At 42.5% G+C, this 23,910-nt stretch overlaps 1 protein-coding gene across 2 annotated transcripts in view; it reads left to right on the forward strand.

The window, feature by feature from the left end:
* The window catches only part of DPT (dermatopontin), a 57,443-nt gene that overhangs the window by 20,368 nt on the left and 13,165 nt on the right, over nucleotides 1-23,910 (forward strand). Inside the window, exons 3-4 of one of the 2 annotated variants that reach the window (XM_026112296.2) lie at nucleotides 1,184-1,291; nucleotides 6,945-8,378. In XM_026112296.2, the coding sequence (XP_025968081.1) occupies nucleotides 1,184-1,291; nucleotides 6,945-7,011 (175 nt within the window). In that variant the 3' untranslated portion in view covers nucleotides 7,012-8,378. Of the gene's footprint in view, nucleotides 1-1,183; nucleotides 1,292-6,944; nucleotides 8,379-23,910 lie in introns of those variants that run through there. The other variant, XM_064520773.1, reaches the window with a different exon arrangement.

Genomic DNA, 23,910 nt, shown 5'->3' on the forward strand with positions numbered 1-23,910 from the left:
CAGTTTTTATGTAAGCTTTCACTTTCTCAGTACTTCAATAGCTACTGGTTTAGGGCCCAAATACCAATAAAATATCTTATTTTTAAAACTTAAAACTACCCCAATAATCGTATTCCTAATGAGTAAAATATTTAAGCATGTGCTCAAATCCAACTGATTTAATAAAATGTAAACATATAAATGAGTCCTAGGATGGGGAGGGCTAGGATCACCTTCAAGCATCATTCAAGTCCTTCTGCCGGGCTGAATTAGATCAGAAAACCAGATGTCAGGATTTTAACCTTGTTAATCTCACTAGGAGATTAGCCTTTCATTTCAATGGGGACAGCATTTCCCATACAGTGAACCTGATTCTTCCCCATGTAACTCTGAAGTGAAGCTGATACAACTCCACTAGCAACTCCCACATAAAATGGTGTAATGCAGGGAAAGATTGAGTGCTAAGTTTCCATTCCTGACCTCTAACACAACGTTGACCTTAAATACCGGTCAAGGTCCCAGTCCCTCCCTACAACTGTCCATTAACCTATAAAATGTCTGTAAAACCAAGTCCAGTATTACTTGTTATTTCCCAGGAAAGCAGAAACGATTATTTGATTAATATATGCAGAAGCATGTTGAGTTTCTTAGATAAAAACACTTCGAATTTCTTAGATAAAATATACTACAAAAAAAATATGGTCCAAGTCATTATTTTTAAATTACAAGCTAGGCTGAAAGTGGAAAGAACAAAGAGGAATGGATTAAGTTCTACAGTCATTTAATAAAATTCATAAATGAATAAATACTTGTAGTTATTTAACTTGGCAACAGCTACAGCACTCTACAGTAGCAAACCAAACAGACTGACAAGAGGCCAGAAAAAATCCCTGCAACAAAGACATAAGTAGTAGACAAGCTTTAAATTCTTGTTCAGGCTGCTTTTCTCCTAGGATTGCAGATATATGTATATATAATATTCCAATCTGCTCTTAACAATTCTAAATTTGCTTAAATTATTCAAATAGCTACATAGAAAAGAAATGAAAGTAGAGTATGGGTGAGACTGCATCTTGTGGTGCTGTTAAGAAATAAGAACTTTCTAGGAAACCAAAGAAAAATCTACTCTTTGAGTTGCATTTCATCAACTGGCCTTTTTTATAAGATGGTCAATTATTTTTTCTTCTTTTTCCTTAATGTAAAGGTTAACAACAGAATATCCTGGACACTATGGAGAAGATATAGACATGATGATGTATACTTACGACCATTACATCCGTGGGGCAACCACAACTTTCTCTGCTGTGGACAGGTTTGCTTTTTAGCTCTGTTTTACTAGAGATTTTTTTAAAAGGCTCTCCCTTTCCTATTTCCCCCAAGTACTGCATGGCTACAGGCCATCAGCTGTGGTATTCAGTATCAGGCTAGTACTTCTGAGAACCAAAGTCCACAATGCATGTGGCTAATTGTCCAGGGTGGTGTACAAAGAAAAGGAGATCTTCGTGCATCTTGGGATCATCTGCCATGTCCATCTGAGTATGAAAAATACAGTGGTGGTAGGCTTGGCTAAATCTGAGCTCCACAAAACATAACAGAGCTTCAGTTTGTTTCTCACCTACTTCTAGTTACAGCATCCTTTCTCTAGCCCTGTGAAAGTCCAACCTGGAACGGTTTGCCCTTTCAGGGGATGAAGGGCTTATTTTGGCCCACCTTTCTTGACAGAGAAGCATGGAATCTGCCAGCATGCAAAGAGACAATACAAACTGCAATCTGAATGTTATAAAATGCCCAATCCATGCAACTGAAGCATTGCAGCACAGGCCTAAACAGATTTGAGGCCACACCAGGAATTAAAATTAATGCAATGCACACTTATTCCTTTCCAGGGAATGAGTTCATTACTTTCTCTTGTTCAGTCCTGGTGATATTTGTCATCAGTTGTTCCTCTTGAGCGAGGCCCTGTGGATAGTAAAGTTGTAGTCATGCCAACAGATGCATGGGTGCCCTGCTCAGTTAGAAAGAAGCAATTCTCCTTCTCCATTATGTACAATTGCGAAGTTGTAAAAGGTGCACTACGCATAAACCCAACAGGGCTGTCTGTCTGGGACTACAGAGATCCTAATGCAGCAGGTCTAAGCAGCATGTGAGCACTCACAGAAATCTGAATGTGGGAAGAGGGCCCTGACTGCTTCATCTCTCGCTGACTGCTAATTCATCAACCATGTGCGCTATTTCATTACTGACGCTTCTTTCAGACACCACAGTCCAGTATATTAAAACATTTGTTATCAAACACAAAATAGATGGCAAGTCAAGGTGCACTGCACCAGCCAGTTGTTGCCAATAATGGCTGAGGGAGAACGGGAGACAGGGGAGGGAGAAATGGGGTTTCAAGCACACCAATATTTAGAGCTGCCTCCAATGCTGTCCAAGGGATCTGAAGTGTTTTAGTCACTCTGATGTTCTCAGCTTGCTGGAGCTCGCTAGGGTTTCACTGAACCAAAAGATTGCCTAAAATAAGGAGGCCTTTCCAGAAATGATAACACACTGTCAGACTGTGGCAGATCAAGAATTTGTAATTTTCTGATTAAAATTCATTAGCCTGTTTATTACCAACTGGAAGTTGCATGTACAGATTATTCCTACAAGTGGAAGAATAGCTTTCATGGTTGGTTGACTCAAAGGTATCTCCCCTCCCTGTGGATAAAGAAGACACAAGGCTGCAAGGTATTTCCCTATACTGGGATTTTCTCTTATATATTCCTCAGTGCTGCTGTTATCCCTGGTTCCTCATAGCCCTTGCAGCAAGCAGGAGGGATACTGCAGACAATGCGTTCTCTGCAGCTGGACTGCAGCCATCACCCGATACGGACCAGGGTACTGTCAGGAATCACAGAGATGAGTCTGGAAAACAGAGCAGTTTCGGCAACCAGCGCCTCTGAGCAGACACACCTGTGTGACTGCCAAAGGCTTAAGAAATCTTTCAGAATGGAGTGACAGTGTGGGACTGGCCAAGAACAGAGAGAGCATCACAGGGACGTAAGGAGTACAAGTCCTCACAGGTTATGAGATCACAGTATTCAGAAAGGGCAACAGCCACCAACATCTCTGTTCTACCACTGCTATGATGGTAGACATGAACCTGCAACAGTAGCAGGTGAAAACTATGGAGAAAACATTTTATCAGTGCAATATGGGAAGAATAACTAAGACCAGCTTGTTCTGTGCTAGTGTACCAAATGAAAAGATTTCCTGTGATGCCAGTCTGTAAATCAGACTCATGCAGTAACTCTCATGAAGAGTGTGCATGAGAAAGTAGACAAAGTTTGTCTTCTAAATATTTCTTCGCAGCTGGCTGAGGCAGAACAGGAGCAAGACAAGCTATTCTCAGTCCCAGCCTGCCCGAAGCACACACATGTGCAGCTTATCTGTGTGCACATGCCATAGACTTTGAACTTGCTTTTCATTTTCGAGTACATTAAACCTGTGTCCCTACTATTTACCCCATGTCAGGCAATGCTTGGGCTAACAAGAAGCACAAAAAAAAGTCTCTGAAGCTATTTTAGTGTAAGCTATCCTAATCACTTCAAGCAGTTGGATATTTTTAGACTTTTTGAATTAGCTTGCAGAAATCATATCTTCCCCTCCTACTTCCTAATACCCCGCATTACTGGGGTCACTGCTGATGTGCAGATACTTGAGACAGCATGTAATGCCTCTGGTGGATGCTCCAGAAAGCTAAGAAAGAAGGCAGATGAATTTCCATGCCTGTGTATTGTGAAAGAATGAGTTGTTTTTCATCATCAGAGGCCTTATGAGCTCATCTGTGGAGAATAGGTTTTGTAAGTGGTTAACATTCACATTTTTAGGCTCCATTTTAAATGGGTCAAAAAGGAGAAAGCAAATGTCTGTCAAGCAAGACAAAAAGGCATCTGGAAAGAATTGGCAGAGGCTTGGAAAATCTCTAGGAGCACATCTGGGAGTCTGGTGGTAATGTTGCTACAGACAGGATGAGCTATGGACATAAGTAAGGCAACATTTTTAAGGGGAGGTAATATGTTTTATTAGACAGACTGATAAAATCAAGTTTCAGAGATTTCTGCAGGTGGAGACGGGATATGTGAAGTAGTTTGAAAACAACAGAAACTGCCCACACAGACCTACACATTAAGCCCTTTGCAAAACAAGAATAGCTTCAGCCCGAGCTCTGAAACCTGTTAAGTGGTGGTAGCATGGGCTCCCTCGCAGAGCCTTCATATGAGGCAGTGGTCTTGAGTTCAGCTCTTTCTGAGCACCACTGAACATTGCTAGCCCAAGCCATGGGGAGCAGCTTGGACAGAAAGGTGGGGGCTATCAGATGCACTTGGCATGTGCCTCAGCTTGCCCTTCACTGTGTAGTATAAAGTAGCATGTGCAGATTGCCCTAAGCTGATTTCTTTTTTAAAACTGTTTTCTGTTCCATCTATTTGGGTGATCTGAATAGCCAAAAATTTCTCAGTTGCTAGATCATCACTGAAAGATGCATCAGCCCTCAGATACCCCAACAGTAAGTCCATTTGAAATGCCTAGACAGCTGGATACCTACAGGCTGAGCTGGGATAAATTGTCAGGTATTTTAGGTTTGTAGATTGAAACTTTGCCCTACAGCAGGAAAACCTCAAGTCTAATAGCACTGGGCACATGACAGCTAGAGAGTAAAAGTAACAATCCAGTGTTGGCTCACCAAGCCAAGCAAAATGCATGAAATCAGTAATTTTTGGGGGGGGATCTATGAACTGATGTTAAGGGTCTGCAAAAACAGGCCCTTATATAGACTAGATATGTAGAACCTTCATATATACAACATAGTAATGTTCATATGATAATTCCTAAAAGAATCTGCACCCCTTGGGGTAAACTTCAAAGAATCTACAACTTGAAACAGGCTGACAGCTATGGAATAAGCACACAACATCAACGGTGCAGAGTAATTTCTTGCATGCTGAAAAGTTGTAGGTATACACTTAACTTCAAACATGAGTAGTACAAAAGAAATCAAATTAAGACATTAAATGCATAAATCTATTGGCCATCACCCATGTGCATATATGCTGAAGTGTCTGCAAATCCAAGCTTAAATTAAAACTTCGGAGATAATTGTTTTAGTATTTTAGAGCATGTCATTACTTCATTTGAATAGAATATATTTCTTTTAAACAGCCTGAGTTTTAACTTGACAATATCCTTTTCCAGAAAAATGACTGAGCTTCAGCTTTTGCAATGAAAGTCTCTCTGATAACAGGTGCTAATCTTGACTGGTAAAACCCTGTTAATCCATATAAGTCATCTTTTTCCTCTGTATGGGTATCTGAGTGACCAAAAGAGTAATAAATACCTTTCAAGAGCATGCACATAGCCCAAATGAGGACTACCTAAAATAAATCTAAAAATGAAGTTTGCATTTCATTAACCTTTGTTAACAGTTTTATGAGGAAAAGATAATTAAAACCCGCTAGGAAAGTCTAAAGAAAAAAGGACACAAAGGAAAAATAAAAACTTTATAATCAACCTCAGACTTGCTGAGGAGTAGAAGACAGACCCGTTCCAAACAACACTCAGCATTAACTAATGAATCAGCAGAGTAAAATTTCAACGAAAAAGCTCAGTAAATGAAAGCTGAAATGAGAAGCTTTACACCTACAGAGGGTTTAAGGGTCAAATTACTCTCATTCCAGGGTAAATAGAGTCTTCTAAGCAATGAAACCATAGAAGAAAGCAGGTGATACCCAAACCTCAGGTAGGGACATATCCCTGCCCTTAGTTAAGACTGACAATCGGTCCTGCGCCTGTCCCTACGCTGCTTGGGGCTGGCCAGCACAAAGCGGGGCCGTGGGCAGGAGTCTAGCAGAGAAAGCTCTTGCTGAGCTGCTCCTGCAGCACTGCCCATCCCATGTCTCAGGCTTAAGAGTTCACTATTAGCAGAATCCAGACTTTCAGAGCCTTTTGGAGAATTACCCATTGCTACTTTAAATGACTGCTGCCATCTGCAAGCACTGTACTGTAGTTCTAACCGCTGGAGTTACCCAGTACTGAATAGCCTAAACTGAGCAGCTGCATTGTGCATGCTCTGCTCCACAGCAGGATAGTAGTTGCTCCTCTGAACTATGCCTTTCCGTCAGGGAAAATGTAATGTACAATAAGCTAAGGCAGAAATTTTCAGAGTATTAGATACTGGGCACGAAATCACTGGCCTCCACTGTTGCATCCTGCTGCTCCAGGCACGTTTCTTTTACTAATGATTATTAGTCGGTATCATACTGCTCTCCTGAGAGAGAATTAAAACATCCAATTAGTCACACAGCAGAAGGAGCATAAACTCTGCTTACACTAGTAAAAGCTACTCTGCCTCACATGTGACTGGTGGATATGAGATACGAATTTAATTTCTGTCACTTATTGATTCTTTCACATCTTTAATGAAGGTCACTAGATAGAAGACCTATCAGTGAAGAAGAAGAAAAAAAACAGGAATGATTTTGCTATGGGGATAACTTCCCACTTAGAAATGGCTTGAAGCTCACCCCTGCATTTCACTTTGTACATATTTCTGAGCAATACATCACATGACAATAACTTTTGACTAGAACCATCCTTTCCCTCTTGGTTTCCTCTCTGTTTAAAGCTGATTCAGGACTGATCACCATCAAGAGTCACTGTCTGCTGAAAGATACTCAGAGACCTGATTACTCAGAGAGGTGATTTTCTTATCTTGTTGGGGAGTGGAAGGGAATCACAACTTGCAGACATACTTAACCTCCTTCCATCAAACAAAAACACAAAGTGCTCAGAGGAAAGACAGGCTAATGGCAGACAGATATTTGTTGCTGTAATGTCTGGTGTAGAGTTCTTCTCTGTACAGTCTTATCCTTTGCAGTTGCCCTTCATTGTCTCATTAACACCTATGTCTCGTCTCTCTTCCCATACAGGGATCGTCAGTGGAAATTCATTGTCTGCAGGATGACAGAGCATGACTGCCCATTTCAAAATGCTTAAAAAGATTGAGTATCCCAAAGTCAGAAAGCTTAGGGAGGGCTAGGGTGGGGTGAGGGTGGATGATTATGGGACAGGGCCAAATAGGCTCACAAAAAAAGTACCCAGACTCATCAGTTGTCTGTTGAAGATATAATTCTTCTTTGCCTCTGGAGCTATTAAATAAATTGCCATCTCACGTGCTTGCAACAGCAATTTTGAAGGATTCCCTCAAGCTGCACTGGCAGTTGCATCCCCCAACTAAAATTGCTGATGACATACATGTTTATGACACACAAGTCTATAACATATACACAGTTACCTTTTTTTTTATATATATATATATATATATATATACACACACACACATATATATATATATAGCCATTCTGAAAACATACAACTTACTTTCACATAGCACCTTTGCATAAATTACTTCCCAGAGCAAAGTCATTGCAAATGAGGTGGAAACATAATATAACCTTTCCAACATGCAATAGTCTTTCCTGTCTTCTGCTTTTACTTAGAACCCAGTGATGTCTACCAGTGTGCTGAAAGCAGTACCAGTAGGTCTCTGACACACTGCATTTGGGGTTACCTGTTACAGCTCCCAGTATAGCTGCACTGCTACAAATGCCTGTCTACACAGGGGAATTGCAGCTATGTACAGTAAGGGAAGATGTCAGTACCTGATTAAAATGAGAGTAGATACATCAATAAAAACAGAAGCCTAAGCCAGCTTTACTGAGATCCCAAGTCTCTTTTATATTTCCCTAAAAGTTTTCAATGCCACAACTACCCTGAGAGCACTAATCTGAGCAAACCCAGGGTAAGCCAGGCCATGCTCTTAGTAAATGTGTATACTCTACCCATCACGTGTCTACTTTTCAGGTGCATTGGGCTATCACCATAGGTGCCTGCGTGACAATATCTTGCCTTGACAATGTATTCTTGGCTCAGATCAGACAAGTAAAACTAATGACCTCAGATCACCTCAGTTCCTCTGACTTGCAGATCTCATTCCCTGTAAAGGATGATCTGACCGGGTTTCAAGACTGCACAGCACTTGTGCAGCTGTAATCTAACAAGAAAGACCACTGATCTCTTCTGGGAAGATGTGGTGTGGGACTTCTGTTCTTGAAGAAGCCAGAATTCAGGGCCCAGTTCCTTAGCTTGTGAAGTCAATGACAAACTTACGGTGGCTTCAGTGGCACCTGCTCAAGGGCCATGAGGAACCCATGTACCAATTTCAGGTTCTAAGCTTCACAGGAACAGTGGTGTTGGTCAGTTGGTTTCCATGTCCCAAGCCTTTTTAATATATTTACTAGCATACCCTCAAGTGTGAGCATTAAAACTACACTTGTCCAATAAAAAGAATAATAGGTTTTGCACTGCTGCAGCCTTGTTCTTTCTTGATTATACTGTTCCTACAGTGACTCACTAATTTGCAAACAAAAAAATCCCTCAGTCCTTCTCAGAGACTGTGAGGGCAATTAGGGAGTTTCTGTGATAGTTGCTGAGATGTTAAGTAGCAGTGGAAAGGAGCAGTTAAGAGGCCCAGGGAAGCCGGAGAAGCTTTTTAGCTGATATTGGCAGGCAAAGAAAGCCAAGAGCGCTCCAAAAAAGACAGCATCAGAGGAGAAGGCACTCACCCCAGAGGGATTTGATGGAAAAGGATAGGCACTAGAATTAGGTAGGTAGGGATCATCTTTGGGAACACCTGCCCTAGATGGACTCCCAAACATTATGTAGTACATCCTTCTCCCTACACCACCTATAACATGATTACTTAGGCTGCTCTCAACTGTGTGCACATGCCACGTCTAATGCGAAGGTACTGTGGGCTCATGGAGGCTTCTGAGGGGACAGTGCAAGATCAGCTCACACCATTCTAGATACACCGTGCTATGGAAAGGAGCAGTTCTGCTCTCTCATCCACTGCAGCCACCGTTCATTTCTGCTCCTTTCCTTCTGCTAGCACTACTGCTCCCGGAGCCATATGGTCACAAGGATATCAGATAGCTCATCCAGAAAAAAAAACATTTTTTGTTTGTTTTTTGGTAGTGTTAGTTTTCAGCTGCATAAGGCCCCTGAGCCTGCTGACTCTGCAGCCATGAATATGCTCAAGCAGCACCGTGGAGCCAGCAGGAAAGGGGGCTGTAGGAGCTGGTGGGAGTCCTTTTCAGCAACAGACACTGGCCGTCTTAAGGTGGATGTAAAACCACATCTTCAGTATTTCTTTAACTTACATCAGCGTTCACATTTGCTACTGACATGCACACTTTGAAGAAATCAGGGTCATGGGTATTTGCAGATTTGTGAAGGTATCAAGGCATCCCATTCCCACTGAAACAGCCTGAATGAAGCACCTCCCTCCTTCCTGCAAACTCTGGCTCTGTTTGCTCTGTTCAGCCCACCTGCAAATATGGGGTCACTCAGATTTATGGGCCACTCCTTGCAGCACACTTTTATGAGGCAGATTTAGCTCTTACAAAGTTCTGGGATAGGTAGAAGGAATGACTGATGTGGAAGGTATTTCATCAGCATGCAATTTCCTACGACAGATTAGCTGGAGGTAACTGAAATCAGTAGTCTTAAACTGTCTGCACATCTGCTTTCTCTCTTGCCCAAAGTTACATTCTGAACACTAACATGCCTTCCTCCAGCAGCGGAGGAAATCACTCAGGGATGTGCAAAGATTCCTCTCATTGAAGCATTTTGAGCTAGACGTGGTGCACAAACCACTCCTACACACACAGGCAACTTTCCTTGGACTCCTGCTGGTCCCATGTTTGGAGGGGTTTGACATTAAACCAATTCCGTTCATTCAGAGAGATTTTCTCTTCTCTAGACAGGGAGAGTTCAGGTAGATTACAGTCACAGAAGAAAAGCCAGATTTTCCAGAGAGAAGCCGTCTTGCACATACTAATTAAGTACTGCGCTCCTGAGCTGAAGCAAGGAAGGAGGAGACTAGAGAGAAGCTTTAGATAACCCTGACCCTTTCAGACCAAGCTGTGGTCAATCAGTCCATCCTGTATCATTTTCATCTTTGTGAAGACTACTCTAAATCACAATTTGCTATCCAGCAGGATAATAACCCTACTGCGGTTTTTCTTACTCCAGCCAAACCCCCAATCTCTCATGTGAATGGCTGGTAAGAGAGCCAAATGAAATCTCTTTTGCTAGCTTTGCATGGCTTATGAAAACTTTCCAAATAGTTATATCTTCAGCACTGTTGCTACTCCCTTGTGCTGTCAGCACAGACCGAAGGACTTACAATGCTGAAGAGTCAAGCCCAGGATATTTCCTTTAGCCCAGCCAACTCTCTTGTTGTCGGGAAGCTCATCAGGTCTCAAGGCAGGGGACACACGCCATCTCTCCCAGCCTTTCACCTGCAAATGGGTGCAGCAGCCCCTGGATGAGTCTCCTCTGCTTTCTGTTCTCCCATGTCATATTGTCCCATGTCTCACCTTTTTGCTTCTTCCCTGTCCCCATCACCTCCTTCCTCCCATGCTGCCTGCTCTATTCCCAACAGCACCCTAGCAATGCATCGCTGTGTGGGTTACATTTCACAGAACTCCCCTCCAGAAAGTTAATTTGCAAAAGGGGAAAGGCGTGGGTGGGAAACAAAATGTATCTTGTGGACAGGCAGAGATGGGGTGCGGAGAAAAAAAAACGAAAAAGCAAAACTAAGACAGAGGAGGAATGGTTCCTGTGAGGTCCTAGGACGGTGAGTCAGCAAAGCTGGAAACCATACTTAGTTTTTATCTAAGCTGTCGTATCCACCTCTAATGTTTAGATAATCCTTGTGAGTGGGAAGGTATCACTGAAGCTGATAAGGTTCAAGCCTGAATTCCTCAGTGCAGAGCAACACGATGGTGAGTCTGCTTTGCAAAAGTTTCCTGACTTCAAAAACTGATCGAGCTAGCTTTGAGTTCCCTAAAACCAATCTACAAAAGAGAGAATTTCAAACTGCTTAGCACACCCTTACTACACAGAAAAGGCCTGACCCACCTTTCACTCATGCTAACACAAATCAGATGCCATTGCAGTGAAATGAAGAGTTGTGCCTATACAGACCAAATGCAACTAACAGCCCACAGTACTTCTTCCCTTTCATATGTTCTGTGGCACAGAAATGTCCCACCAACACTTGTAGCATAAGGTGTAATCGTCACCCCTGATCTGAGAGCCAACACAGGGCCTATGCATCACTAAAGTCCCACATAAGCCTGACATTTTAAATCAAACCCTATTTCTTCATGAATAAAAACATCAGCAAATAAAGCCTTATTTATTTAGTAAATAATAATACACGTTTAATTCAAAGACTTGGGAGAAAAGCACTCCTTGGTAAACAGGCAGCATTGCTTCAGTCATTCTACTAGGTCTGCAGATGGCATATGGTCAGCACAGGCAGTTGCTTTTTAGCTAAGCTAGGACAGAGTAATATTTGCATTCACTAAACAAAATGCAGCAAGCTTCAAAAAAAAAAAAAAAAAAGCAGAACCTTTGAGGCTTTTCTAACTCTTAATAACAAAGGTGAAGAAGAAAAACGTGAGAACGTGAGGGCTGAGGGAGAGACATATCGACACTTGCTCGCTGTGTAGGTCTCCTGAAATTCAGGGAGGGCTGTTGATAAGCCACTTGTTCCACTCCTCATGAAGAGAGGTTTCATGAGCAGGATAATGGCAGAAGTAGCTGGGGAAAATATGGGCAGTTTTACCAACCCCAGAAAGGAGGAGCTCAGAGAGGAGGACTCAGCTGCTCTTCTTCCCAAATCACAAGATTAACTTTAAAAAAATGGGACTTTTGTAGCAAAAACTGAGCTGTATTTTTTCCACACATTCTGACTTCTCAGTTTTTGCTCAACATTTTTCAGTATTTTTCACTTTCAATATTTTTCAAGCACTTTAAACTGATTACTTTTCAACTACTTCTCAATTACTCTGAGCCTAGTCTTTTTTTTTTTTTTTTTTTTTTTTTTAAGTGAAGGCTGAGATTCTTATTTAATCACCTAAATCTGGGAGTTGGGACTACTTTTACAGGACATCAAATACTCTGAGACTAATAAGAAAAAGATCAGCCTTAGCAACACAGCACTGGTTAAAAAAAGAAATGGCAAACCCATAACCACATGGATTGGAGGCATATTTCCTGTAAAATCAAGAAGGAACTTGCAACCTGTCAGTCCAGTGTTCAGGATTTTGTAACATAAGATAAGCTTGGCAAGGAGTCATGGCATCACCCAGGCAGACAGATGCCAACACAGCTGAAGAGAAACCAGTCCATGGATGAAGGAGAAGACCTGGCAGAAGACCAGCTGGCTCTTAGGAGAACTTACTTAGACTTGACCCTTGACTCACAGTTACTGAATCCTTTTCTGTTTTTAAACTTCATTGTAAGCCAATGTTTATCACACTAGCATGTTACTGCAATGGCCTGCAATTTTAAGGCTACTGTACTGTTTGCAAGCAGGTAGTATAAACATCACCAGCAGTGATGCTGGCATGAACCACAGGCAGGAAGAGTTCTGCTAATAACACAGTGTCAAACATAAAACATTGCTTGTGCCTAGATTTACTTTTCAAGACACAGTAGTTACATGGGAGACTGCTATCTTATTCATCACTATGTCAAGGTACCAGCACATGTGTAGCTGACACTTTGCATAGTACTCTGCATCTGTGCATTGAGAAGTTTAGAAAAGGCAGTAGGGCTGCCCCCATGCTTACAGTTAAAGACATGCACAAGTGCCTGTGGGCCATGGCCAGCAGGCTTGGCTCAGCCCTTTGAGCTGAATTGCTGAATAGTATTGATTTCACTCTTATCCATTGAAATCAATAGGCCTGCTTGTGAACTTTGGCCAAAATCAATGGAGTTCAGTCTCAAGCAAGAGTTAGGCATCTAAATGCTTTTCAGGATCAGAGCTTACCTGGAATATGTCTACAAGGGAGACTGGAAAAACTGTGCCCCAAGTTAGAGGGAATCAATCCAAGAGTGTGCCAAGATAAAGGGGGACGGATAAGGCACTGTGTAGTCTGTTCTCACTTTCTCAGACACAAATTTTAACTGACTTCACTTCATGGAGAGCAGGACACACTCTGCCTTAGGTTATCTGTATACCATTTAAAAAGAATAAGTAGAAGTTTTGCTGTAGGAATAAATCCTTAATTTCCTACTCAGGTATCAGCTTCAAAACCACTATTATCTCACTGACTTCAATGGGAACTTTGCCCTAGTGCTCTGTTACGCCCCAAATTTATAAGCCTAAGCTTAGCATACAAGCCATGCCAGTGGGATAAATCCCAGTACATAAAGAGAAAGACACAGCTACATTTTTGCAGGATATGAGCTTTAGTTTACATGCAGAATCAAATTCTTCAGACCTTGCTTGAGCAAAGCAAGTCACTCTGCTGCAGAACCTGGCCCTGAAAACATCGTCTCAAATTGTGAAGAGTGCAGAAGGACACATAGGTGCCCAACAAGAGATGGTTCTTGCAGAGAGAAACCTGAGGAGAATGCCAAGGACTGAAGTGAAAACAGTGGAAGAGAGACATGAAGCCACCTGAAGAATATGCCATTATGTAATTCCTTAAAATAAACACATGCCCTTATATCTTGAGAGATGTGATGCCTGGGATAATACCAGCAAAATTTTAAGAAATTGAAGAAAACATCCCCAAAAAGTGCAAAGAAAGAAGACAGCACAATATATCCAATGTCATCCATGAAAAGCAGGGTATTTGCCAAGTGTATTCGAGCCAACTGATAATGTTGATATAATTCTTTTAATCTCTGCTCAGAGGTCTCAGCCCTTGACCAAAGAAAACAGAGCTGAGAACAGAAGTAATACACTAAGGATGAAGTGTGAGTAACAGGAGAAGGGGTGATCACAGATCAGGAAACAGGAAAGAAAGAATCAAAAGGAAATAAATCCTCAACAAGTTAAAGAAAAGGGGCCTTTGGCACTTCATGTGGCCCCAGAACTGATCTTCTAGCTTTCCATGCTTGTATGAGGCTGGATCCAAGGTTTTTTTTTCAGCCAATATAAACATACTGCTCAAGCTCCTTCAAACTTTGAAGTTGCTTAAGACTCTGGTTTGGGTTCAGGCGCATCTTAAGGTGAGCAAGCATTGACTCTGAAATGGATACAATCATCAGCAAAAACAACATCATAATGACACAAACCAGCAAAAATTAAGTGGTTTTGTGCTCTACTGTAATCTAACAGATGCCAAGGCTAGTCCATGGGTGAATGTCACTCCTATCCACTGCTTTCCATCCAGGCAAGCTCACAGTTTCTGTCCTTCTCATCCCTTTCCGCTGTTTTCATTTGGGAGGCAGAGAACATGGCCTTGTAAGCATGTAACATTGCGGGTTTTGCCTTGGTAGCCCCTAGCCACGAGTGCTATGACCTGGGAGGCAAGTAATTAGCATCTCCTCTGTCATACTTGTGGCCAGGCCTTTACTTAGTTTCACATGATTTTGCTTTGGAGCTTCCAGCTCCCAAGCTTTAACTACATCTCTCCTGCATTCATGTTATTCTTGCAACTACCGAAAGACCTTGGGGCAACAATCTTCTCTCCCTGCCTGGCTTATCAAGTTACTACAAACTAACTGCATTCACTACTGTATAAACAATAATAGGCAACAGCTTAAAACAGCACATCATGGTCTAATTTCAGATATATGTCGCCACTGTCCAAAGTCCTGGCCCAAGGCCCACTGATAATGGTGGAAGCTTCTCCACAGATTTTTGTAAGGTTTGCGCTACTCCCTGTGTGAGGGAATAGAGCCATCTCATGAGGAGAAGCTCACACATCTTTCCCAGTCCCAAGCTGGCAGCAGGCAGGGAAGTCGGTTTTAATAAGATGTGAAACAGTACATAGCCAAGACCTGCTATAATAAATAAATAATCTCTGACCATGGTTTTACAAGGATAGTTTTTCTCTTCCTTTGTTTTTCTTGATTCTACCTTTTCAGAGAGAACTTAGCATTGATGGAAAATCCTAAGTGGCCTTGGAGAAACTCCTATCCACAGAACATACACAGCACTGCTCTGCCATGTCCTTTTGGCCTCCCAGGGAGGGACCTCTTCAGGGTCCAGGAGAGCAGCTAAGTGTCCGTGGCTCATTCACGTAACAGTTGCACGGCTGAGACAAACACCAAAGGGCTTAAAGTTGCTATCGCTTCTCTTCTAGGAACTGACTTACGACCATAAACTTAATTCAAGATCAGCAATCAAATAGTTATTAAATTGTAAGCAGCTTGCACTTGTTCAGCTCACAGGCTGGACTGTAGCACCAAGAAAAGATTTTTCCAAGGATTTTTGCTTGCTGAATATGCTGCACTAGGTTGGAAATAGCCACCTATTTCCTTAATTAAGAGTCCAGGGAGAGAACTGGATGAGACAAGATTGATGCAGACATCCTTCTTCACCCTATGTAGAAATGCTAAATCTGAACCTTTTCAGCAGCACAGCCTGCATTTTGCTCATTCCCTAGTTCAACATTATCTGCTTTCCAGACACTCTGTCTTACATCTGCCTTCACTGCAGATGGGAACTATGGCATACACATCACAGACTCTGCACTTAATATTGCAGCATAGCAAATGTTGAACTCTCAGTCACAAAAATACCAAGCCAAAACTGAGCTATCATTTGCAGTTACTCTCCACATTATTTACAAAGCTGACAAGATGAGCTAGGCTTTGAGAAATGAAGTGCTCTTCAGCAGACACAGTAAATACATAGATAACCATGGCATTAATCTGAAACAGTGTCTGAGAGAACATCTATGCTCTGCAACCACTTCATACAGACTCAGAGCATTTGCAGGATTACTAACTAAGAAATGTGGGTCATGGCTTTAGTGATTACTTTCCTCTAATACACTGTATATGTCTCCCTTGGCTAGTAGTATAAATGGGCTCAGTTCCTCGGCAGTCAGGGAACTCTTCCTGCTTGGCGTGAGCTCAGCATGTGGCCACACTGTTTTTTCTGGGCCAAGAAATCTCATGAATAATGGCCCCATCCAGCCTCTGTCTCTGCCCGAGCAGTGCTGCATGCCATGAGCCACTCCGCAACATAGCTAGCTTGACCTGGCTCCTGTCAAGCCATCCACGATGCTCATTTCTTCCTCTTTCCCCTCTCACCATAATAACAGCTGTAATGAGGAAGCAACAAAAAAACATAAACATCAACAGAGAAATTATCAACATCAAAAGGAATTTCAAACATTTAAAATCAATCCAGCAGGATCTCCACATGTCCTTCTCAACAAAATTACCTTAATACTTTGGGAACCGCTATTTTTTGGTGCCTTTGAGCAAACCTCTTTCTAATACCAAGGGTTCTTCTTTAAATTGACACTTGGGTTGACCCTGCTTTAATCCACCTTTCTCATACTGACAGGCCTCCCTGTACACCCAGTGGCTGGCTTGAAAGGTTAGCAGAAATTTCTCGGACAGACTTAGTTGAATCAGTTCAGACATGGAATACTTCTTCCATCTCAGGGAAGAAGTCCCTGCGTGTGCACTTGTTCTCCACCTGCTGTGCCTATTGATCTCATTACCTGGGTTAGATTTAAACAACTCTGTTCTGCAAAGCCAGGTACATTCACTTGCACCACAACACTCAGATGCTATGTGCACATTCAAGAAAGCTAATAACATTTCCATAATGTGCTCTACGAAAACGTGAAAGGAAATGAGCCACTGTTACATCTTTGTGAGCTGAAAGTTTACAGCAGCAATGAACTAACTCTTCTGATCTAGCAGAGAAAGAAAAAGCAGGTGACGTTATTCTTTTGCCTCCTCTAACAATATACTAAAAATTGACTCAGACTTCAGCCTGTTGCTTGAAGGACCATGTCAAATAAACGAAAAGGGCAATGATGTAGTGTGAGAAGAGCAGAACTAAAGAAAACCACGATATAAATGCTTTCAGAGCCAAACGCCCTGAGCGAGACAGAAGGGCCATGGAAGACATGTCTCAGTTTCTGTGCTGGTCTCCGGCGAGTCACTGAGGTCTTAGCCATAATGGAGAGCAGATGGTAGCATGGTGCTGACACATTGGAGCATTTTGAAATGAACTTGTTTGTTAGAACAGTCTAATTCCAGTTGCCCAGAGCTCACCATGAAGTATTTTATCATGCTTCTCCTGCTGAGTTAATTAAAAACTATCAAAAATGGCTAGTGCTTCAGAGATGGCTGAAATTAGACTATTTTCTACTACGTGGTCTTCCTTTCTGCTGAGAGCTACTTCTCCCTGATACAGATCCTAATGCTATTTGAAGCTTTTCTAGAGAAGGAAGGTAAAATAGCCCACCATGACCCATTATGTCCCATTCTGTCATGACCAGACATATTCCTATATCTGAGCCATTTTGCTTATCATTTGCTTGGGTAGTACTAAGTGCTACTCTGTGCAGTGTACAATGCAGACAAACCCTCAGTGTCTTCACTCCTCATCTGTAATCTGGAGATTGATATTTTCCCTAGTTCCTGCATGGAGAGTGAAAATAACTGCTGGTACTTGAGACCACAGATTTATAGGAGATAGGAAAGGATAAGAAGGTGACACCTGCCACATTATAAGCACCACCTTGGCAGAGTAGACATGGTACCCCATGCTCCAACAAACCTCAGCCATAGATTTGAAAGCCAGAACCAGGCAAGTGCCTAAAAAAGCGTAAGTTCTGATAGGAAGAAGGATAGAAGAAATACATACCACCCTCAAAACATGTGCAGTCAATATGATAGTGAGAGACTAAGCTAATGTTTTCTTTGAATGTTTTACCCATGAAGTGTGAAAATGCCAATTAGAAACAAATTAAGAACGAAAATTCATCACGAGGCTTTGCTAGTGAAGCAATCAATTGTTGGAATTCTTAAAAACTGTAGAGTGCCTGGGTGGGTGCACGACAATAAACTTGAAGGTAATTCCAGCAAAAATAATCACAACTGTTTGTTTCTTAGGCACCTTTCTGGGTGAAAGTCCAGTGCAGAAACACCTGGCTGATCTTCCAATCTTTGCCTGGGCAGCAGGCCTTTGGGTTATTCACACAGAGTCCTTCAGTCAAGGGAACAAATCCATTATTCTGTTAGAGGATCTTGCTCCAACAAATTGTTCAAGTAGCAATTTGTGTCCTGAACGCTGCGCAATGCGAAAAGATGTCTGAGTCATGTCAGACTGCTTCACAGAGAAAAGAAAGAGGGGAAGGAATGGATGTAGAAAAGAAATCCTCCAGAAAATAAGGGAGTCCTAGGGAACAGGCATCCACAGCAGAACTGAGATGAGATTAGTCCCATGAAAGGCCCTCCTGTTAATCACTGTGAATAGTCCCGCTGTGAACAGTCCCAATGGAAAGAGTGTCTAACGGTTCAAACACTAGCTTGAGGCTTGAGAGGCTCAAGCCCAGTTCCTTTGCTTTGCCATCCACTCTCCATGTGAGCTGAGCAGGTCACTTAGGTTGTGCTCCCACGGCACAATGCAGCACAAGGCTACAGACCACTCCATGAGCTTTGAGGCAGTATTCCTATAAGTCCCGTACAGAGATGCTAACATAGATTTTGGAAGCAGTACTGTCATTATGTCCAGGCTGCTAATTCATCCAGGCACACGTCAGCTAACACAGCTTGCCTGATTCCAGGATAGCTCGGTTAACACTAAGACAGGGATCTGTGTACTTTGTTTCGTTGTAATTTAGACCTGCCCTGTGCCTCTCTGCATCTCATCTCTCTTTCTGTAATAGTCATCACGGGCATCGTGCACACATAAATGCAAGGATAACAATGAGGCTTTAAGATAACAGGATAAAGAGAAGGCAGTGAGACACCTCCAAATATGGAAAATCAGATGAATCATAGTGTGATACTGCTAGCTCCATACTCTGGCATTTTGTGCTTGTCTGGATTACAGACGCCAAGAAAATCCTGCACGGCTCCTCTGGGCTCTTCTGCCCCATGGGTCCCTCAAGAGCTCGCAGCAGCATGGTGACCTCCCAGGCAGGGCAGTCATTAGGATGGACCAAACAACACTAAATTCCCTGCTCATGTGACCACTTCTAACTCACCAAATATAGCTGTTTCTTCTGGGAGCGGTGGTGTGTAACACCACACATGGCCAGTGACCAGCACCCTGCCTACCTTGCCTTTTGCTGCTAGGCCAGCTACCACATGTTGATGGTGTCAATGAGCCAGCTGTAAAATGGACTTGGCTTTCACACCCTTAAGGAGTCACTCAGCTGAAGAGAGAAAGTACACCAGTGATCTAGGCAGGCATTTTCTTTTGCAGCCGTGCCAACTACCTATTTTATGGGTTAGGGGCTTTCAGGATAGAGCAGTGGAGCTGCTCTGCTGCCCCTAAGATACTAGAGCTGCACTTTTGATCTGTGGGGTACAAGACAGGTGAAGTGCTGCAAGCAACGAGAGGTATAAAGGATATCTTCCTGCAGTCATCACCACGCACCTCGGTTGTAAGAAAGAGGGAAAAGTTTCCTAAGGGATCAAAGTACGACTTGGATTAAAATGTTTTTTTCTATTTTTCCATCTAAGGTGCTACCAGGCATATTCCCCCTGACCAGATCTACCAGTTTTATATTAGAATATAAGACATATACTTTCTGCTTAGGAAGAGGGCAGCTGTGATCCGCTTGCATTGCTGTGTTACTACAAACCCAAGTAATTTCACGTACTTCATTTTACACAAGTGACTTCTCACAGAGTGTAAGAATAGAGTTCAGTCTCATTCAAAGACACTGTCATAAATCCTTGTTATTTTCCTTTGTTCTTTTATTCTGTCTTATCTATCACCTCTCATCCTAGGGAGTAAGAATTGCTGAGGTCAGCATCTTTGTGCTTTAAACAGTCAACTGCGTACTGTTTTTACTCAGAAGAGGGAAAACAAGTACCCCCATTAGGGAAAAATGCCTTTTTTTCCCCAAGAATCTTTTTAAAAATGGCATACTGCTGGAGAAGGTGGTGTCACTGAAAAGCAGAATCAGCCCGGGAGTGCTGGCAGCCAGCCCAAGCTCTCAGGGACTCTGCTGAATCACAGATTGTGCCTGAAGGAGGGAACGGCATGCTTTCGAGAGCTGCAAGAGCACAGGCAGAGGTGAGGAGGAGGGGAAAGTGAGGCTACATTTCAAGTGCAAACCCACTTTTCAAGAAAGGACAGGATTGTGTGATTTAAGGGGAATCTTTCTCATGTATCACTTCAGCCAGCACTATCACACAGCCATGGCTGCTGTGTAATGCAGTTGCTCAACCAGTTTCTTACTAGGGCTGATTTGGTGGCTGAGAAAGTGTTTTTGACACACTCACATACGCTCCCTCAAATTGTGTGACTCTTCCTATAGAGGAAGAAAGGGCTGCCCGGTGGGGAGGGTTATCAGGAAGTTGAGAACTTCACGTGTGTGTGTATCTGTGTGTGTATGAGTTTTCATGCTGCACAACATGGGCAGCCTTCCACAGCTGTGATACTGAGCAAGTTAAGCTGCCTCTCACCCTCCTCTCAGACAGAAGGCTGTTTTGCCTACTGTCGTTACTCAGCTCAGAAGATATAATTGCTGGTGCAAGGCCACAACAGCATGTACACTGTTACCATTCACTGAGCCCCAGAGAAGGAGAGAAGAAATCAGTAACCTGATCACCTAGCACATTCAACTGGCAGAAGCAATTTGCTCTAACAAACGCTTAAGTAGTTCATACAGAGTAAAGCAGCTTCAGCAAGACAAGCTATGCAGGCCAGAACATGGGGTAGCCTGATAGTTCCCAGCAAGTGGAAAATGCGAAACTCTTACTCCAAATTGGACAGAGGAGGGACCTTATGTTGGTTCACCTGCATCCTAAGTAAGCACTCTAACTACTGCGTGTCCCTGCTGTTTTGTTCACAGCATGAACTAGTAGGCAAGTCCTGGGAACTAGGACTTCCAATCTACCACACTGGGTCCTGCAGGTGAAAGATGGTTAATTTGAGAGTCCTGTTGGGTTTTAACGTTGGAGCCAAATGAAACTAAGCAGTTGGATTTGTGCCCAGTAACATAAATTAGTCAGGATTTTCCTGGAAGATTCATACACACATTCATACACACATACACACACAGAGCCGGCACTCCTGACTTAAACAGCTGCTGGGTAGGGTTTGAAAGGAGATGCTGAGGTACCTTACCTGGTACTTCATGCTCCTTTGTGGAACTAGCTCTTTAAAAACATAGCACGCTTGTACATGCATCTTCTGGGGTGCGATTGCACGTGCATCTTTTGTGGTAGCCCATACAAGACAGATCAGACTCTGGGCTCTAAGTTTGTGGCCCTTTCCATTTAAAGAATATTGCTTCGGAAAGTCCCAGGCTAGATATTGAAGGTCAAGGCTGGATGTAACTTGAAGATGTTGACATAATGCTTGATTCAGTAGCCAAGAAAATGTGAACCCTTTTTAGCTCCACATTCTCAAAACTTGTCTCCCTAGATAGCTAGCAAAGTATGGGAATAATCTCTACTCTAATTAGCAGACCTTTGTACAGGCTGTGGAGCTTAAAGAGAGTTTGAGTATGGAGTAGTTGGAACTAAGACCCACTTGCTGGAATTGCATTGCCTAGCGGCTTAGATAAATGCTAGCAAACCAAGTCAAAATGCTCCATAGCTAATGACTTGACATTAAATCATATTCTTCTATGGAGGAGGTTGCTATGTTTTTGTAATGGAAGGTTTCGCCACTTTTAAACCATTGACTGCTTAAAACGGGATGACTCAGTAATAATAAAGACATGAGAACATGGTAAAGCTGCCACATTTCTGCAAGGCCAAACTATAAAGATATTTATAACAGTCAGTACCCTTATAACCTCCAAAACATAGCCCACAAACAACCATGAAATGAATATGCTTGGATGACTGTTGGGCTTAATCCAGTGCACGCTGAAATCAATGGAAGGGCGTCAGGGACACTGGACTGGGTCCAGAGCGAGCAAATTAAAAGCCCAGCATAGAGAGTGGTGATCCAGGCAGTCTTCTTACAGTAAGCCAAGCACGATCGGACACTGGCAGACTTTGCATGGGAATTCTCTACGGAAAATCCTCTGTAAGGCAGAAATTGCCTCACTTTTGAGCCATTATCAGCATGTTTTTCAACACCAAGGCTAAGATACCAAAACCACAACTAAGGCTCTCCATGAGGCTTAGTAGGTTTAGTGTGAGTCAGGCTTAGTGCAGTATCATTCCTGTCTTTGCAAATTCTGTTAAACCGTTTACATTCTCGCACAACTGTGTTTCCAGTAAAGAACATTTAACACAGAATAAAGGAAGCAAAAAGGGAAATTTCAGTTGCTTAGCAGTAATACATACTGACAGTTTCTGCAAATGGCTTGGTTGTCTGGAGTGCTGAAGGCCCATACTTGAAGTGTTTCAAACAGGACTGGACAAGAGAAAACTTCCACAGTTCTGTGTGTTTGCCACTGATTCCCTGGTACAAGTAGGCTATTTCTCCTCCTGGGATTTCTGTACTTCCATGGACACTTTCAGTAAGAGTCACATAAAGAACATCTCCTTCTGGATGTCCTAAACAGGTCCTAGAAACTTCTGCCTCTCTCCCTCTTCAAAGTTAATTAATGATCCATCGCTTGGTTGTGTATGGCCTCCTGGAGCACAGCCGGGTTGTGACTAGCTGGGAAAAACTCTTCTTGCACATTTTCTTGATTCTAGTACTCTTCTCCTCCTGCCTCTGTCCCAGATAACAAAGACCACTGAAGCAGAAGAACAGATTCCGCTGGAATTCAGTGGTTTTTAGATCAGTGTTCACATGGGGACAGAATATGAAGCTATGCTAATTTAAGGCAGTTGCTATGTTTTTGATGTATACATGCAGTGAGCATGATGGCTTCTTGCTTGCCTTAGGGAGGCAGTGTGAGGTGCAGCTGTGGACACGTGCACTGAGTAACAGCTCCTGCTCGCTCTGACTCAGCACTGGAGCACTGTTCCTCCTTTTGTTCTTTGTCTTCCCCTAATGTAAAAAAATCATCCAGACAGACAAGACATGAGATATTCATTGTACAGGGAAAACAAAATGAAGCTCCATTAAAGGATGCTGATTTAATGGACACATCAACGATAAATAATATAAGCACAGATGGAAACAGCCCAACAGAGTGGTGAACTGCTGTGCAGATACAAGAGAATTTGGTCCACAATTAGGACACAGGGCAATATATCAGCTATAAAAATTATCTGCCTTCTGAGAAAACTTAAACTAGGCTATTCATTCTCTGTTCTCTCCATTTAACATGACTAATGTTAAATGACTAAGTTTACTACGCACAGTAAAATGTGTGCATCACTGTCTTTAACTGTGTGCTTGCCAGAGAAAAATCAAGTAAAAATACATTTCAAAACAAATTATGAAACTTGGCTGAAAATCTTCAGTGGGCATCAAGCAATGTTACTCCATAAAAGTCCCTATTTCCCTCAAGAAAGTGCAACTCATTATTAAATATTCTTATTGATGATAACTACAGTAGAACCCTGGTAAACCTAGAAAAATGTCTTTCTTTTCTAACGATCAGGTTGAACTGTCTAAGTATAACAGTATGCTGCATTTAAATAGAGGGGAAAAGGGGAAACTACATAACATATAAAATATGTGCTAGTATCTATGGTAGGTAAATTGATGGTCTTGAACAATTAATAAGTGCCCATTATAGATGCTCTTTTTGGCCATGGGATATAGATGCAGAAGATTCTCTAGGGAGAGAAAAGTTGTTGATTCTCAGCTGCTGTGGCCAGTCCGCCTTATCACCAAGGACTAAGGCTAGTCAGGGGCGTCTCTGCCTGGTCTCCCACCAGCGCTCCACCAGGTTCCGGGCAAGGAGAAGCCTGCGCTGGCAGCAGCAGAGATGAGCAGCTCCTGCTTCGGCAGTGTGG

The sequence above is a fragment of the Dromaius novaehollandiae genome, chromosome 1 (assembly GCF_036370855.1).
Source record: "Dromaius novaehollandiae isolate bDroNov1 chromosome 1, bDroNov1.hap1, whole genome shotgun sequence".
In the NCBI taxonomy this organism is placed as follows: Eukaryota; Metazoa; Chordata; class Aves; order Casuariiformes; family Dromaiidae; genus Dromaius; species Dromaius novaehollandiae.